The sequence below is a fragment of the Platalea leucorodia genome, assembly GCF_965183815.1.
Source record: "Platalea leucorodia genome assembly, chromosome: 1".
NCBI classification, from domain to species: Eukaryota; Metazoa; Chordata; class Aves; order Pelecaniformes; family Threskiornithidae; genus Platalea; species Platalea leucorodia.
In genome coordinates, this window is record NC_138823.1 from 140,339,042 (window position 1) to 140,359,091 (window position 20,050).

Consider the following 20,050-nt stretch of genomic DNA (forward strand, 5'->3'; position numbering starts at 1 on the left):
CTAAAAATGCAATAAACTCTGTGTTATTTTGAGATACCGTAATTACTGCAGTGAATAGGCTCTTTGCCTTTTTCCTTTATTTGCTCTAGGGTCAAAACCTCTCATCTGTGACCACACAAGTGTATATTTGCCAGCTGCAGTACTGCAGTATCAGGGTTTGGATCATACTTCACAGAAAACATCAGAAACTGGATCTGTAACCACCTCCTTGACTGACCTGCCGGACACAGCATTGTCTGGTTCCACTTCTCAGTTTGTCACCAGGGAGTTGTCTGTAGGGACCAGCTCCCAATCAGCCTTCTGTCGGGCTGCTCTGGATGCAATTATTCTTTGATTTACCTTTGAACATGTGGGCTTCGCTCCCCTTTTCCTACATTTAAAATTAGACTTTTCCAGAGCCTGTATTTACAGCTTTTCCAGAGGAAATAAGAAGTGTCTTGTTATGTTTGATTTATTAGAAAGTTCCATAAGGAAGCTATCACACAAGGCAGAGTGCATCTCTTGCAAGGAAAACATAGAGAACTGCAAACAAAACTCAGAATCTCCCATGAACCAATGTTAATAAATAAATAAACTATTTAATAAAGGAGTGCAGGCCTACTAATATGTCCACTAATGGCAGTGACACAGCTCCCGTTTACTGGCCCAGGATCACACCTCAGCCTTTCATTATTAGTTCTGGAGTTGACAACCTGTCTTAATTCTGACATTAATGACATCAGCTACAAAATACCTTTCAGTTCTGTCTAAAGAATTTACATACATATGCATAACACAAAGCAAACAGTTCTATTCCAGTTCTCATTTTCATCTACAGAATATACAGAAAGGACAGCCAGGGCGGTTTACTATGTTTACTATATGTCACATATGTTCTATGCAATAATCACTTATCATATGATTTTAAACATATCTTACACAAGCAATTCACATTTTTGTATGCGCTAAGACTCTTTGAAATCTTTAATTTTCTGGAGATTCATGCCATCTTCATGTTATTAGTAGGCAAATAGTAATATCCATAGATCTTACTGATTTATAACAGTTTAAGTGTATTTTTTTCTTATCCCAGTGGGAATAAATTCACCTTTGCTGTCTGGATACCATTAGGCTTCAATCCACTTTTTATGGATGATGTCAAGCAAGGGAGAGCTTTGAGCTCCAGCCCTTGCTAAAGAGAGGGCAGGCAGGAGACACATTCCCAGCGCTCATTACTAGTACTCTTGCTAGGTGTAAATTCTACCTTTTATGGAATATGGTTAAGAATGCAGCCAAATGTTTAACCTACCATCCATATTTCTCATCATAGGTGAATACAACCTCTTCCCCACCCTCCTTTGCCTCTTCTTTTCCTTTGAAAGGACAGGGTACTGGCTCATGAGTGTTACAGAGCGCGATTCTGACAAGATGTGATTATTTTAGATAAATAATCTACCTTTAAACAAAAAACGAATGCCAAAAAACTGTATGCTAAGTCAGCTAGCAAGGAAAGAACAAGCATAGTGAGTTTGTTGGCTCTTCAACAGTGTTTTGCTGTTCTGCTTCTAGACCAGCTGAGCTACAGAAACATTTCAGATTCTAAACAGACAACTTGAATGGAAACATGCTATTTGCAGGATGGCTAATTTTTTAATGATTAAATATAAACCACTCATGAAAACTAAATTTAGTGATTCAGGTATGTGTTAACTAGAAAAATCAGCACACAAACCAGTTCTAAACAACTTGGTAAAATGAATTCTTCCTTCTAAGAGGTTTGAGTACTTCCAAGCTCACAGCCGTACTATCCTCAGAGCAGTGTCATGGATGCCACCTAAACCACCACAAGTCACAAACACAGTACAAAGAATACATCAGATGAAAGTGTGATATATTTGATTAGAAGGACCCCGATTTTTTAAATGATACTGAAAAGATTTCCAAACTGAATTTCCACGTTCAAGCTCCCATGAGGTCTGAATGGTCACGGCTATAGTAAACAATACAAATGAAGCCAAGCAATTACTCTCACACATAAAAAAATAACTATTATTTAGCATTTTTTTTATTGGAGTGCAGCACAGATACTTTCCCTGAAACAATAACTTCAAAACATTTATGAACATCACTGTCAAAAATATTAAATACATACATTTTAAAAAACTCTAAAACATGAATATTTAACAACCGAGGATGTATTCACAATGTAATTTCTCCATCATTTACAGTATTTATCTCAAATACTGTAAGAAGATGCAAGTCTGAAAATATATGTATTTTAAGCTATCACAGAGCATAGAAAATATATGAAAATACCCACTAACATATGGCACAATATAAATATTCCACCCCAAAAGAGAAAACAAGTGTAGTCTTTTGTGTGACACAGATCATTATTCATCACAAATCACGATGTTACATCAGAGAGCTGTTACTCATGCAACAGCAGCTCTGGTTTTAGTCAGGAAAAACAAGCTCAAAGCTTGTGAGCAGGGGACACAGTGGTCTGTGAGAATGCATGTTTAGGTACTTAGACATTTAATTTAGCTGGATAAGAAACAATGTAATGTTTTCCTGTTGTTAAACATTGCCATCTGTATCTCTGGCACACAAATTAAAAAAAGAAGGGTGTGACCATTAAAAGTACGTGTCCTGAGATTTCCTTCTTCAGGGGGCAAAGAGGTTAAAATGGAAAAGCTGATCTATGTATAAATCAGGAACACATGTGGTAATGAGAACAAACAGCAGCCAACAGGCAGGCGGGGAGGACTTCTCCAGGCACAAAATGAGATGGACAAAAATACCATCTACTGGAAAGGGAGCCGAGCAACTGATTTTCACTTTGAAATTGGTAAGTTCAACCACTTCTATTAAGTCATCATAATTATTTAAGTACTCATAATTAACTCTGAGTTTTAACACTTGGTTGAACTGGAAAGCTGTCTGTCCAGTAGTGCAAAGCAGCGTTGCTTTAGCGTTAATACTCGTTTCTATCTGTAGAAAATCAGAAGTGATCTTAAAGAAACACGTGTAACAGGATCTATGTGTTTAGTATCTGCGTGAAATAACAAAACAGTGCAGACGTGCACAGACTTCATCTTAAAGTTATGAAATGTTTGTGTCTGCAGCCTGCCTACTGGAAGTAGATACCAACAGCCAGTCTTCTACTCAGACTGAAACAGTTTTGCTTGATTTCTTTGGAGATAAACACAATATTTAACATAGCAAGTTACAGTCCACTTAAAGCTAAGAAATATAACACAGTTGTGAATAATGATCCTTTTGATCCAATGCATCTGATATACCAGTGGCAGGCCCCCAAAATATTAAGTTGACTAAAATAAGTCTTTATCTTCACCATAAGACTTGTTCCTTGACACAGACAGAAAAAATAAAGAAAACATTATGGATCACAAAGCACTGAATTTTCAAGTGTAAAGTCATACCAAAATCTTGATAAATTATCATTGATGTCGTAGGTGAGCAATCGGTCAGGAACGTCATTATGGGCGCCCTGTACTGCTAACACATGTGGTGCTAGGGCAAAGGGTACGTCACTCAGAAGATCTGACATGAAAGGGCTGCTTTCCAAATTTTGACTCCTTTCATTTCCCACCTCTGCACTTGATACAGTCAACTGCGATCGGTGCCCTGTATTTATCTAAAGAGAACAGAAGAACAGAAATTTAGACACTACAAATTAGGCAGCTAAGGCTTTGTACTTAGAACCATCATGACCTACTAATAAATGAAAACAAAAAATAATAAATAAAACCAGTTTCAGAGTTTCATTCAAGTAGATCTAAAATAGCAATTCTTAATATACGTTGATATAATTCTTTGGGTCAGGTTGACTTATAGAATCATAGAATCGTTTAGGTTGGAAAAGACCAACCATCAAGTCCAACCATTAACCTAGCACTGCCAAGTCCACCACTAAACCATGTCCTTAAGCACCACATCCACACATCTTTTAAATACCTCGAATTAAGGCCAAAACAACAATAGATTTTTTTTAATTATTAGTGGGATTTCTCTATCTAATATTTCTCTGCATTTATGAAACCCATAAGGCTGGTGGGACTTTTTGTCATTATGGCCAGGCTTGTTTAGGGGAAATTACTTCATATAATTCCTTTCATAAACTGATGAAGCTCCATCTTTTGTTCCCCCTGTGCCTTTTCAGAAGTTGTCCAACAAAGGCATGACTTTGATGATTAAAAACCACTCCTATCCCAGTTATTTCAAAGTATTACTGTTGCAGCTTTCCAATTTGAAATGGAATTGCATGACTGGCTGGTGAGGTCTATTATATATGGCAATATATGCATTGGCAAATACAGGCTTTATAGAAAAACACAGTTAACAAAACTTAAAAAAAAAAAACAACAAACCCCCCTGAACCAAAACCAACAATGAAATAAAAAAACTCTGCCATACAGAAAAATTCAATATAATTTACAGAAAATGCCAGCAGATAGGATGCTGGACCCAATAGACTTGCAAGCTTTGATATTGGCCTAACAATATTGTCTATCCTAAAATTTCTACTGTTTTAAAAACAAAGAAAAGACTATGTACTCTGCCTCTAGAAATAAAATCTAACTTGTTTTACTCTTTATAGCAATAAAACGCTATGCAAACTGATAGCTCTCACGTCATGTCTAGGAGTAAGATGTTTGTTATATGGATTTATATTTTGTACAAGCACACATACAGAAATATTCAGTAATTTGTTCAAAAGTCCTTTGCAAGTCATGTCAGAGCCAAGAACATTAGACATGAATTTCTGATTGCAGTCCCGACTTCTTCCTTTCAACCCTCCACACTCAGCACACAGCCAGAAAAATCCAAAGCTTACACTGTTATTAGGGAAGGGAGAGCACTGAAAGCTTTAAACACTAATTTGGTGTTCAACTGATCGTAAGAGTTAAACGGATCTAGTTGTATGGAGGTTGCTTTCATCCTAAATTATTCCATGATTTTTAGGGGAGTTGTGCTGCTCAAGATCTGACCTGTGCTGGAGTTGAATGTTAGAGACTATGGTTGTTACAGAGAACCTGAGGTTCTGGCTGTTTGACAGAAGGACAGTTTGGGCGGTGGGATGGTGGGGTGGTTTGTTTTCTAGCCTAGGAGTACGTAACACAGCTAAGCATTTAGCCAGGTAAAAGGCACTCCGTCTCCTTCTCAAAGGAAGGACTGGATTTGACTTGAATGCAAGCTGAGCACTAGTCATTCCTTACACAACCCAACATTTCATCTAGTAGGACAGATAAACAAACATTAAACCTTCTATTAAACTGTCAACAATGAAATAGATAATCTTGCCAATCTAAGTCAGTTCAGAGTCAGTACTTGTCTTAGGTGACGGAAGAAGCTCGCTCCTCCATAAGCTACTGGGACAGAAGGCGTTAGTGGTGCTGCACGCTGAAATGGACCCTCATTTGGAAGCTTTTGTTTACACTCACGATGACTAGAAACCTAAAGCTTAAGATAAATTTCCCAAGATCTGTTACTATTATGTCACAGGATAATAATGTAAAATTTCTTAAGATCAAGAAGTTTTATTAAAAGGAATGACTGCTAGATATAACTACTAACCTTACTGGTTACAATCCAATACAAAAGAGGAGTGAGTGAGCTCCAAAGGAGGCAAGTGAGAAAAGCACCTTCCTACTGAGCTGCTGGGATTCACTTCCCAGTACAAACCCTGTTTGACTTTTTCCCCCTCTCTTTCAGATCACCTTCTGGCTAATTGCTATAAAACATTTTATTTTATAGGTATCAAAAAGGAAAGAGTAGTCCCATTTTTGTCTGTTCTTCTAGGCCACTTCAGAGCCTTCTGGAGATAGGCAGGGCATGTCACTGGGTTTCTCCTGCTTTAACAATATTGGCTAAGCTATTGTAATACTGACATGTCTGTACTACATAATTCCTACAGATACAGTTTACAGATGTTTCTTCTTGTTCTTTATTTTCCCTAGCTTTCCTTTTCTCAGTTCTCTATTTTTATAAGTAGCTAACAGCTCTTCAGAAAGCTACACGCAACAGCAGAGGCAAGAGTTGATAAAGATTTCTTTTGGCTTTCCTTACTGCTTCTGGTATCTTTAGAGGGCAGGGAAAACAGGAAGGCTAGCAGAGAAGTCAGGAAGATAGCCTGCACAGTTCTCCTACTGCAGCTTTTCAGGCTCTGATCAAAAAAACACAGGCAATAGCACCGTAAGTCTGTAAGTTCAGGAAAAACCCTAAAACCTCTTGTACTTGTCTGTTCTAATCAGCACAGTTATCTTCAAGTCGAAGATCAGCAGCTGTCACTTCAAAAGGGATCTTAGCTTCTATAGCTGCTAACTGATAACACTTAGAGGGAAGTCTTCCTTCTTGTCCTGGCCAAATAGGCTCAAGGTGTGCATCATAACAAAGTTCAAACATCTTCTGCTATAGACATATTCTCTTGCTAAGAACACTACCAAACACACAGAACATTTATTTATGTTAATGATATTTATCTGAAAAAAAATCCCACAATACTTCAAATAAGTACTTAAATTTGTAGCTGCTGTAAACTTTAAAATGTCCCTGAGTTTCTGCTCTGCACAAATTTGTTACATTCCCTCTTGAAAGAAATAACCTGTGGAGCATTTATTGAGGTGCTGGTATTTGCTTGTATTACATCAGTCCCATATTCTGAAGGGGAGAATGGAGCCAGAAAGCCCCATATGAAAAACAGGAAAAGGTTACATCTAGGAATCAATTAAACAAGATCTTCAAAGACCCTTCTGCCTCCCCCCACTCCCACATTCCAGGGAAAAATGATCCCTCACTCGCTGTCCTATTCCCATAGCTCAGATGATAATCAGAAATCCCTAGAATCTAATGTTTATTTTGTTTGGCAAATTATACTTTTATGAACACCTGTTTATATCTTAGTCATCCCAGAAGCTGGATGAACTCAATTTACAATGCAAATTGGACTATCATGTGGCAAAACTAACTTCAAAGAGGAAAAAAAAAATTGGAGAGAGCACAAAGCATCTTGGATCTTCTTTTTCCTCCAGAAACCTTACATTTGTTAGAAGGGTGCCAAATGGGCAGCCCCAGAAATTAAAACCCTTTCTGCACGTAGTAGATACCATGTATTGACAATGACAGAGCAAGAACCAGCCTTTCTTCCTCTCAAGTCCCACTCCATGTTTGAAAGTAAGATTGCAGTAAGGAAGGATGAATTACATTAGAATTATTTTACTGTTAAACATCATTTTACCATACTCAATCTCTGCATTCTGTCAGCAAGGTTCTTAATAGTCTACAGATTCTGATACTATTTGAATAGTCAAAACAGTATCATAAATAAAGCCTGAAATGGCTGGGAGCAACATATTACAGATAAGTCAGGAACAAAGAAAAGCGTCAGGTCAGTATAACAAATGCTATAATGTGATCTCGGATCCAATGGTCTTTGGGTCTCAGTCTACCCAACCCCTCATGAGAAGGTCTTGGGTCCAATAGGACAAGATCAGTTTACAGCATAAATGAGAAAAGGACCTGAGATTTCCTATTTCAGTTTTACACATCAACCACTACTGTCTCTCCCATGAAAATGGCTATTTTTCACTATTTTAAAATGTTCACATTCACTTTTTGGGGTAATGGTTTTAAACTAAAAGAGAGTAGATTCAGACTGGATATAAGGAAGAAATTTTTTACAATGAGGGTGGTGAAACACTGGAACGGGTTGCCCAGAGAGGTGGTAGATGCCCCATCCTTGGAAACATTCAAGGCCAGGCTGGATGGGGCTCTGAGCAACCTGATCTAGTTGTAGATGTCCCTGCCAATTGCAGGGGGGATGGACTAGATGACCTTTAAAGGTCCCTTCCATCCCAAATCATTCTACGATTCTATGATTTTTCATTTATAGCAAGTCGCATTTTATGTTACTATTTTGGGACTGACATCCCAACAAATTATGTAATGGAAAAAATACAAAACCTGGGGAGGATGGCTCTTTAATGCAGTACGCAAAACCCAAACAGGGTAGAAAAACGCTGGCCAAAGTTAACCTGGAAAGTTAACTGAAGATAGGTTGCTGGAAAACTCTGTCACGTTTGCAGTTTAACTCCTTGAATGTTGTGCAGCCCATTCCTTTATCTAGTACACAGTGTGTCATATGCATTATGGCATATATTATATTATCTATGAGGTATCTACATACAAAGAAAAAAGTTCCTTTCCTGAACAACTCAGGTTGCAAGAAGTAATTTTTCAGTTCTGCCTAGCGCAGTCATTACAGGCAATCATTGCCCTTCGTTATGCAGAATTGTTTCTGAGCACTCTTGCAGTGATATTTAGATATTGGCCTCATGTGCAAGATCTTATCAATCTAGACATATTTTTGTGCTTCCAAATCATAAAGACATCCTTTAAATGGGCTAAAATATATTTCACTCTTATGCTGGAGAATCCACATCAGTGAAAAGACCTTGATGAAGCCAACCTGTCCAGCAGGCTTTTATAGTGACTGTGGTACTGCAATGAAGAACTGGACACTCTAGTAGAGAACATCAATCACCCATCAATGCTGAGATCGCCCAAGCTGGTTACAATGCAAACACCAGCACAAAGCTATGAGATGCAATCAAAGTCAAGGTTATGAAATGGCTAATGTTTTCACGCATGCATTCTTCAAGCATATATAGAACTGCAAGTCCTAGAGAATTTGATATCCCACATTAGTCACACTGGTTTCTACTTAAATGCCTAACGTATTTATCCAGAATACAATCTATTCAGAGCATATTCTCTGGACATTAGCTAAACAAAGCACTGCCAAATGCTATGACACACAATCCTGCTATGAGAAATATTAATTGAATGCACTTAGAAGATCACCAAACAATTTACATTTCACCAAACACCAGGGAGTCAAAAAAACAGTTAAAATTACAGAAGATATGGTAATCAAATTTAATTCAAATAAGCAAGGTGTTTTCTTCATTCTCCGTTCACAATCCAAATGAACAGGGATAAAAGAAACTGTGTAAACATATATGGTAGCTGGCCACCAGATACTAATTGCTCTGACGGCAAGGGCGTTATATGTTATTTCAAAACTAACAAAGTATAAAATTATCCTCTAAAGTAATTTCTTCCTTTTTGCTTTTTTTTTTAAAATGTTTCTCAGCTGCCTTTAGAAACATCTAATTTGCTGCATCTCTGTGTGCTAACCATAAAGTCTGCCAAGAGTCTCGTAAGGAAGAAAAAATGCATAGTTTACAATGTACCGAGAAGCTGGATTTACAGTGGTCTGAAGGAGAATCAAAGATCAGTGCTAGCATTATTATCATCCAAACTATTGAACAAGGTTTTCTTACAAAAAGTGATTCATTTAAAGAAATCTGTACTTTCTGTAAAATAAAAAAAAGGATTTTTTTCCAGAAGCAGACCCATTTTCCTTAAAAAGACAGCCTTGAGAAAAAACATTACATTCAGTCTTCCAGAATATTTAGTAAATATCCAGCAATATCATAATTATGACAGAGACCTACAACACTACTGGTGATATAGAAATATTATCTTTATTTCAGGCAATTTTGTGGTATTACAGCAAATAGTGTATCATAATGTATCTCAGGATTTGTTTAGCATTATGCAATTATTTCTGACGATTCTAGAAATGGAAATTGTCTTAGGGGATTGTTCTTCCAATTGTGTTTGAGTTGATGTTTTTTAGGGTATTCACTGGGCCTTTTTAGAAAACTTGTAGGAATTCCAGAGTGAGCATCCCCATTGATGACAACAACTCACTTTTCCAATAAGAACAGTAGTGGCTAAGAGGAGCAGAGGAGGAAAGAAAAATTACTCACAAGACACTCTGAATGTTTAGCACTTTGCATTCAAAAATTTAAGCTAGGAGAAAAGGATCAGTAAAACCTTGCTGGAGGGGGGGAAAGTGTACATGACATGATAGTTTTTAAATGTCACAAAAAACCCAACCCAAAACATCACAACAAAGCACCCCCACACCCAACACACCAATAAGTATGTGGCCTATATCCTTACAGAACTGTAAGAAGGGAAGAAACCCACCCGGACAAGCACAGTACAGATGCCCCTGAGATGGTTCAGAAAACCTCATGTGAATCATGACAGCTGCTATTCTTTCGAGGCTCACTCAAAAGTTTAGTCAGCATCCCCTCCAGGGACTCAAGAAAAAAAGTTATTTCTATCTGGGAGAACAAAAGTAGATGGAAGAAGTAGCGCTGGAGACCTTGCAGTAGCTCGTTGCCGTATCCAAATGGCTTCTGGTTGCTTTCTTTCTTTCTTAACAGAAATGCAGTGAATGGGATTGTAATACTAGCCTAAGACTGGCGTTGTCAGTGGTTGCAATAGGGCAGACTTCCACACTGAAAGCTTCAGGCTAAGATCGAGTCCTTGGAGAGGCTTTTAGAAGCAAGAATGGCTGTCAATGGAAATCAGCTTTCCCATTTGCTTTGGGCTCTTGTTTCCCAGCCTCTTATGGCTCTCATTCTGTAATACAGCAGCAATTTGTCTTTCTTAAAGAGCTCCTGCTACCTGTACAAATCTTTTGTTATTAGTAGGCAGCATGTTTTTTCTCCATTTATCAATATTGCTGTTCAGAGTAAAACAGAACCAGATTCTAAAATAAGCATTTAAGAATATTTTTACTGATTTGTGACATATATTTTAAATATTTTTCTTTTTCATTTTCCTCTTTAAAGCATGCTTTTCAGCTGTTTCTTAGACTAGAATGGAATCAAGGTCAGGTTAATGTTGCTGAAATCTTAAAGAAAAAAATTCTAAAGAAACACTGAAAAGTACCTCTGACATTCTACAGTTTTTCATTATTATAGCAAAGCTCCCCACAGAGTATCCTGGCCTGCAAAGAACAGTAGGGGAATCTTTGCTAAACCACACTTTCAGTATCAATAATGATGTACATTTGTACATCCTTATGGACACTAAAGCAATTAGAAAAGTGCAATTATTCAGAACTAGCCTCTTCTCTAACACAGGAACAATTCGGTATTTTAAATGCAGAATGAACTTTCTATAATTAGTACATGCTCCTTGCTCTCTCAAACAGCTAAAACTGTTAATCTCTGCAGAGGGGAAGAATTACGAGGTTGCCATTTGAACTCTGGATACTCTGAATGTTCCACAGTTAAAGTGTGTTAGCTTAATTATCCTAGTAAACACTAGAGATGCCTGTGAGTTTTATTTATGAAACACTTATAGAATGTAATTCTACCCTGAAAAGTATTCTTAAGTACCACAAAGGACTGCATATCTAGTGTCTAAACCAACTATCTTGTTTGTTCATCCTAGAAGAAAAAAATTGATTTTCTTCATTAACAAATTTTGCAAACTCAAACCAGAACAAGATTAAGGTTCTGTTTTTACTCAATCCTCTATAATAACAATTGGCACAGGAAATATTTGGGGGGGGTGGTGGTGATAAATTTAGCAAATATATTGAACTTCATATAACCAAAATTGCATAATGATATTTTTGTTCCTAATTCCTACTTTTATTCCTTTATTCCTCATTCCTATTATTTAATTATTTCATTCAATAATTGTTTAAAGACAGAGAACCATAACGTCTCAAATGTGGGCATTTATAATGAGAAACTACAAAATTGTGAATAAACAGGGATAAGATGCAACATGAAGAAAGACTGCAGAACTAAGAGAAAGCAGCAAGAAGGAAGCAGAAAAGGATTCTAAGTCTTTATTAAAAATGCTAAGTCTTAATTTCCCACCATAACTAAAATAATTATTCTCTTATCTTTCCTCCTATCCCAAACAATTTTAGCACTTTTGAATCTGATAACTGAAGAGCTGTATCAGCATTTACGCCCCTTCAGTAGCAGGGTTCCTGTTCTTGCTGCCTCCCTGTGCCTCTCTGGAGGCCCCTGAGCTCAGGGCACTGTCCTAACAGCTGAATTTTGGACAATGTCCCCCTCTGCAACATGAATATTGTGATAAGAATTATCTTAGAAGAAAGAGAGAGATGTGGGTTCAAGTAAGGAACAGTTTAGTTAGTTCCTCTGTTCCTTTAAAGTACTATGAAAGCTGTTGATAGCAAAGATCTCATACCTTGATCATTCATACAAAGATCTCATACAATAAGCAACGTGAACAATATTCAGCACATTGTGCTCCTGCCAGTGCCAGGAAATGTTACTAACTAGGCCAGATCTCTTTTTTTTTTTTTTTTTTTCTTTTTTCTGTAGCATGTATGCTGAGAGATGAAAAAGTTCATGAAAATTACTATAAGAAGTAAGCTGCAAGCCAGAACAACTGTAATTGAAAATGCAGGCAGCTCTAGACATCCAGCAGTGCATTCCACAGCCACAAATCAGAAGTGAAGGACAACTCAATGTATTGCAAAATGAGTAGAGAAGTCTGATAAATGCTGATAATGGATTTGTTCTGTAACTTCAGTGTCATCCAAAAGCACAAAGTACTCACATTTATTTTGCTGCTACCTTCATTCCTGATGTAATACAAAACTCAGATATTAACTATTAAAATCCAGTTATCTATTGAAGCAACTTTGAACCATGAATGAGTTCTTTGTATGTGGGGCAATAATTTTTAAATAACTAGGACACAAATGTTACACACGCCCCTAGAAAATACTCATTTAACAGAGCTGGAATCGGGAGGAAAGGCTATATTTAACTTTTCAATATAGCCAGAGAATATACTAAGAAATTAATTTTCTAGAAAACTTTAATTGCATATTGAAAAAAACAGTATTTAAATAATCCATTTTAATTTAGCAGCTACATTTGGTTGATGCAGTTAGTGACAATAAGATTTGAGTTTCTCTCTACTGCTCCAAGCAAAAAAATATCCTGAAGAGTTTTGGGGAAGTTGACGTCCTGAATAGGAGGAGCTTAGACAAACCGGGTCTCTGCCTCCATGTCTCTACCTCTTGCTCCCAACCTCTGCTATTGTAGAAGCTCCAACATGGTAACCTGCTATAGCAGGAAAAAGATGACAGTTTCTCTGAGGTGATAGATGTCCATGGAGCAGAACCTCTAAAAAAGAGGGATAATACTGCATTGTCTCATTATTCTACTAAGTGTATGAAAATCCAAGGACTTGAATGGGAAAAGAAGCTGTCTACTTAAGAAAAGAACGTAGACAATTAAAAATTAAAGACTAGCAAGAAAATATTTAGCATTGCTTCACAAAAAAAAGGTCAATAATTTTTTCAGCAAATTGGAACAACTGGGAAAAGCTGCATAAATCAGAAGTTATTGTTTCAAGAAGAAAAGGAAATCTCTCCTTGAGCAATTGAGGCAGTCAGCAACATCCGTGAAATGTCTCCCTAGAACGTTAATATCAGTGAGAGGAAAAAGACAGAGGGATAACTATTTCCACTACAATAGGAGGAAAGGAAAAGGAAATTATCTTGGATTTGGTTTTCAGCAAAAAGCTAATTAAGTAGAGTGAACAGAAAAGAATTACTAGTCTGAACCCAGGTGAAGCTTCCTCCAGCGATACCTGTGAACAATGTCCTCAGCCATGCTTTCATAAGTTTTGTTAGGTAACTAAACCCCTGGATCTTCCAAATGGTTTCTCTTCTCAGTCTTGAAGAACATAAATGGATTCTCAGGCAGATGTGTGGATAAAAACTGCTGTATAAAGTGCTTTATTCTGAGGTTTTTATTGTGCTGCTTGAAATCCAAGCATGTGGCAAGACTAGCAATATGTCCTATTTACAAATTTAAAATATTCTAATACCGAAAAAGTGAATTAGGCAAGTGTCTCCTAACACAACTTTCCACCTTCTTTCTCCATAAAGATTCAAGTCAATAAGAGAAAGGAAGAATGGATATTTGACTTTAAGTTCCTCCATACACAGTGTGTAGCTGGAGCACTTGTCAACAGCACCTTCAGCAAACAGCTTACCAGGAGCCAGAGTCTGTAAAGCTTCAATCTACAAACAGTAACAAGACTGAGTTGTCCTCAGCACCTACTGCTTAGGCTTTTGAGATGCAGGAATAAAAGCATGATGACTCTTCAAGCAGTAAAGGACCAAATAATTAATTAAATAAATAAAAGGAAACAAATATCGGTCATCTCGTTCAATCAAGGCAGCCTCTTTCAGCCTCCTGGTTCTCTATGGAAGGAAGATAACTGGACCATAATGAAAAGGAAGAAGGGTACTTTTTTGGCTTTTAAAATAATTTGTTTTTATCAAGCAGGTCTACTATTTGCATTACAACACTAGAAAAGTATTCTTAAAATTTGTAATACTGTGGAAGCAAAGAAAAGAAATCTGCAAACAAATAATTTCCATTTTATCTTGTAGTTTTAAAAAGTGCTTTAGAACAAAATTTGACTATGTGCTACCCAATGCACAATCTTTCACAGGTCTGATATGACTGAGGAGTAGTGAAGTTTTGGAGATTTTTTTTAAGGCAGAAATTACAGCAGTAGCACATTACGGTGAAATGATCAAACCACACTAATGGAAAGTACAGAAAAACATATTCCTGTCTTATCAATATTAGCACATCAATATTATCACGTTGGACTGAAATGAGATGGTTTTCATGTCATATTTCCTTTCCATTAAAATGGACTGCCCACTGCTGTCTGTGTTTTTTGCCATGAAAGTGGCAGTGAAACAAACCTAAAGACATTGTTATTTTCCTTCCTTGGTGTTTAGAGTAATTATTAATAAGCTGCCCTATACTAGTCTTTCAGCCACCATTTTACGCTAATGCATCATGTTGTAAATATCACTGTACCATCAGGCTGTATTAGCACTCAGTCTCATCAAGTGATGTACGATCTGCATTGCATTTTAGATCAATTTTAATATTTGGAAAGCCCACAAGGGTTGCTCCCAGAGGCAGGATGACTGACCAATCAATTTGTTGACAGCAGCAAAGTGAACCAGCATTACTGGCTTTTAGACCAACCGCATGTGTTTGGGCAAGAGATACAGGATAATCAGTAGTTTTATCTGGGGATTAAGCTAGTCAGAAGATCCCAAAATTAGAGAAAGGCTAAAAAATGTGATGGGAACATCTGGGCACCCAATTTGAGCATCTCCTGCTACAAATAACCATCCAATGTAACTGAATAAGCATGCAATTAAGTCAAGTGTATAGTGAGTCTCTGTCCAAACTAAATAGGGAGGTATGCAAATTATGCTTCTGGATACATGTGCCTCGGTCACTATTTGGAGTATAAGTTCCTTTACTAAAGCCTCACTCCCAAAATGAAGATGCTGCCAATCAGGCCAATTTTACTATTTTATGAACTTTTTACATGCGAGTATGTACATTGCTATTTATAGGCACGAAACAATGAAAATATACCATGCTTGTGTGCTATTCTTTCCCTATAGGAGGTGGTTTTGTCTTGTGTTGCTGAAACCTCGCCAATCATACAGACCGACCACAGCACTGGCTCGGGACTCCACAGGCTCCAATCCATTTGTTGTGTTTACGTGTATTTGCTGGCCAGACAGAACATTCAAGTCCCATCTTAAAAGACTGTGAGGCTTCCTCGGTTCTTGTCCTAATGAAATCTCAAGTTAAACAAAGGGTTTAACAGTATTTCACACTTGCAAAGTGCTATAGAAAAATGCTTTGTAAGAGAGAGCTGCAATACTTTTTTGAAAATGAACTGTTTTCTAAGTTCAGAGAGGAAGTTGGTGACAACCACGTTAATTCACATCTCTCAATTCCCACTCCAGTTCCCTATATCTAAAAATATAATACTTCCCTTTAAGAAAAAGACAATTGACATAGCATTCTTGAAGTTACTATGATTACTAAGTATCTGAAATAACCCCAGCTGTGTATCATGTTACACAGATAAAAAGTCGAACTGTTCACTTTTAGAATTGAGAGAAACCCTACAAGGTGATAGTCTTACAAGACACCCCCAGGTCTTACTGGTTGACCCTAGGTCAATAGATCACACAAATCAGAGTTTATAAAATTCTGTTTATGAGGCCATAGCAACTTATCCTTTGTGACGTGCAGAAGCACATGTGTATGTACCAAATATATTTATATATAATATGTACATGCACCCTCCCCCTCAAGTTGCCCAGCTGTGGAGGACAGACAGAAGTCCACTGGTCCATACATTCTGGCGGTCTTCCTAACAGGAAAAGACCTCTTAAATATTTAGGTCAATTACCAAACAGATAGCAACATGAACATTACAATATAATGAAGCTTTATAAAGTAAATATGCTATTGCATAGTAATAGTTGTAATATGTAAAAGTTGATTTTTTTAGCTGACTGGGCTATTTACCTTTGTTCTCAGTAAGATCACAACCGTATACTGTGACCTTCTTATCATATGGCAGCTCTACTTTGTACGCATTTTCAATCTGTGGCTGCACATGGATCCCCCAAAGAACTGCCAGCTATTTACTATACATGCAAAGGATGGAGGGAGCTAAGAAAGATGATGGCCATTGCAGCCGCCAACACTGAAAACTAGTCATCCTTCTTTAAAGGTAATGTTAAAACTTCAGTTCCTATAGCTTATGATCATGCACAATAGTTGAGTAAAACATAAGATCTTTCTTCCGACAGTACCAGCATTCAGAGAAAAGTACGTGCTTGATGACCTGCTGCAGACTTATTCCAGTCCCTTCTAAGAGTGGATAATTTCATTAAGTGATTATTGCTTACATACCCAATTAAGAAGAGAGAAAATATGGACCAACATGCTTTAAGGGCTTTATAGGTGAAGAAGATGATCTTGGAGTTAATATGACATATGACAAGCAATTAATCTAACCAGGCCATGACTACAATTCTAGCTTATGAGAGCTTAAAAAAAAAAGCCAATCTAAGCAGCAACATTTTCTGTAGACATTATGTTTTGTGAAAATGAAGCAAACTAATCACAAACATTGGCCAATAATTTTGAAACGTAAACCACCTTCCGTAAAGCAAATGTAGGGAATTTAAAATGACGCAGTAAATCTAGCCCAGAACACCCTTCTCAAGATTTTAAAATGGGACCTCTGAACCATAAACTAAGAGTTGGGTGACTGAACGGAGACACGATCAGTAATAGCTCCTTTTCCAGTAACTTGTAAAAATAATCCAGACAGCCAAGCTTTAGTAAAAACTGGGCAATAATAGGTCTGGAAGAACCAATTAATTTAAAAAAAAAAAAAAAAAAAAAAAAAGAAAAAAAAGATAACATTAACATTATTCATGCCCTGGAATTATATCAGGTGATCTGCTCAAAAGGATATCTTAAAAGTCTATTAACTTCAGCAGTACTTGCTCAGTTCTCTAGATGAGTAAAAAGAAAATTAAATTAATTTTTCCCCTACTCTGTGCACTCACACCTCCCATTATCTTTTCCTTGATATGGTATATCTCACAGTATTTCTGCCTTTCCAATTGACTAATATGAGCCCTAACCAGATGCCTAGGAAACTGGCATGTTATTTACATCTATTCAGAATCCTGACATAGCAGCTTTACAAAGGATCAATTTAATAAGGATATTATCTGCCAACTTAGACATAAAAATATTTTTTCTAATTTATTTAGATACTTGCCCAAAACAGTGCATACCAGTATCTATATGCAGAAAACCATAGATAATTTTAAATTTACTTCAGAAAACACGGGCTTTCTATCTGCTACGTTCTCAGCTTATAGTAGCAAATTATGAAAAGAAAGGGCACAAGAATCATAACAGCACTATGGCAATTCATAAAGAAAACTATGTCCTATGATGATAAGTATCACAGCAAGGTATATAATTAAGAGTGGCTATAACAACAACATATAAATTAGATAATTATGGATTAAGCAATCCCTTGGGGGATTCTCTCTTGCCCTAGAAAACATATAACAAGCTCCTTAGATAGAAGGCAGTAGCTATTAAGTATTTGAGGGAGAAATAGGACTATAAAGAAAAACAACAACAAAAAAGAATATACAGGAAGAGAAAAATCTTAGTTTACAATCTAAAGACAGCTCCCATTTTTGGTAGTTTATTTTAATACACTTACTGGTACGGTTTTCACCCATTAAATCTGCTGACATCTGTTGCTAAAGAGCACGTCAGATTATGAAAAAGTGCAATATCAAATAAACACGAGCTGCTTCTTAAGGTGACAGTAGGGAGATACAAAACACTGAGCTATTACCAGAAATGTAATTTTTTTTGTTGTTGTTTCTTACATCAATTTAATAATCCCAGGTGTCCTGGACACCAGGCATACAATAATCTTCATAAATCCTAATTCACAGCCATACCATCTGCCAAAATATTTTTTATGTCTCCTAATAGATATGTGACATAATTGCTCTCACAGTAGGACAAAAATACATGGTTGCACTAATTTGCTTTACCAATGGAATAGCTCATTATCAAAAATAACCCCACCACATTACTAGGGTTTCTAGCACTCTTCATATATCAAAACTAACCTTTCCATTCTGTTATTTTCTATAACCTTAAATTCCCAGCAAAAGCAGATAAAGATTGAATTATCTGGAAATTGTGCTATAATAATGGAAAACTTGCAAGCATGAAGAAATAAAACCATAATATCTCTTTCTATTATGATGCTGTTGCAGTTAAAATTAGAAGCTTTGCATTTCAGTGTCACAAAGAAACTAATTTAAGTTCTCGGCCCTGCAGAGCGCTAAGCATTTTGGCCCCAATCCAGAAAAGCACTTAAACGCGCGTATGACTTTTAGTTCATGAGCCTGAAGCAACATCAGCGGGATCGTACATGCTTGATTAGGCCCAGACCACTCATTACCCTGCCGGACGACGCATCTCCCTAGGACTGACTCGGCATCGGGAGATGACCCTCCCAAACCTCCATCTGTACTCGCGGAGATGGAGAGGATACTCCACATGGGACTGTTCAAAGCAGGAGCTTCTGTTCCCACCCTGTAGAAGACGAAACGTTTGGACTAAAGTTGGCCTTTGAGAACACCCTTCCTCAACAAGTTTCTAAATATCTGCAGTTCCTCTAGCATGCATGCAATATCAAAACCTCTTAAAATAACACAGACTGCAAGTACTGCAGTTGTTAAGAGAGGTTCTGTTACATGTCACTAGTTGCAGCACGATGATCTTGGTGTAAGCTTTTATTTGTGCATTAGTTTAAATAAGTTGTGCAAGTTTATACAGAAATATGTACTTGAGAATTCAGTAATTCTACAGAAAACAAATCCAACAGTACCTAAGTAAATGGGAAATTCCAAAGATGATGACAGTTACAAAAAATACTCCAGAATATAATTTCTTCAAAAAATCAAAATCAACCTCATTTCCCTTTTGAATAAGGAAGTGACCCATGAACAAAGTATTATTACTTCATTCTTCTTTAAATCACATTTCTAAAAGCACTTTCCGTGTTCCAAAGTCTACAGCTACTACATGGTAAAATAGATTATATTTAAAAATAAAGCAAGTTTCCAGCAATTGAAAGATGCAGTTGAAGAACTAAACACTCTTCTGTTCAACTCTGCATGACAAATATCTGATACTACTTTGCAGTCTAACAGATAACTTTTAATATACTGTACTATGTTTATTAAGTATCCTTGTTTTAATGCTAACAAGTTTATTATTTCCATTAATGTTCTATTTCTGAATGACATATTGAACGTGTAATACCATGCTTTTCCAATTTTGCTGAATTGGTAGATTTCTCCCCCATATTTATAAAAACATACTACTGCAAATAGGAATATTGCTTCCCTAATGGCCAGAATTATCCATTTCATTTCCATGATCCTCAGTTACTCTATATAATTTGAGAAATGGAGAACTCCTTCGAGTAAATGTGAAGTCCAAACACCCAAATCCAGAAACTGGAATTAATAACTTAGATACTACCAAATGCTGTATCTGCTGCGTCTGAATTTAATTGATGTTGTCGCAAGCCAGTTCATACAAGTATTTTTGTGACATACTAAGTCTTTTAATATAAAGATTAAAATAAATCTTTGTTTTATTTTCATTGTAATATCTGCTATTTTAATTTGAAAACTTTGCTTCTTTCCTCTAACTTA

At 36.7% G+C, this 20,050-nt stretch overlaps 1 protein-coding gene across 8 annotated transcripts in view; it reads right to left on the bottom strand.

Moving 5' to 3' along the window:
* Nucleotides 1-1,895: 1,895 nt before the first annotated feature.
* UMAD1 (UBAP1-MVB12-associated (UMA) domain containing 1) overlaps nucleotides 1,896-20,050 on the bottom strand; it is an 82,791-nt gene continuing 64,636 nt past the window's right edge. For all 8 annotated transcript variants that reach the window (XM_082311764.1, XM_082311761.1, XM_082311765.1 and 5 more), the window contains one exon: nucleotides 1,896-3,640. In XM_082311764.1, the coding sequence (XP_082167890.1) occupies nucleotides 3,383-3,640 (258 nt within the window). In that variant the 3' untranslated portion in view covers nucleotides 1,896-3,382. The remainder of the gene's footprint in view (nucleotides 3,641-20,050) is intronic.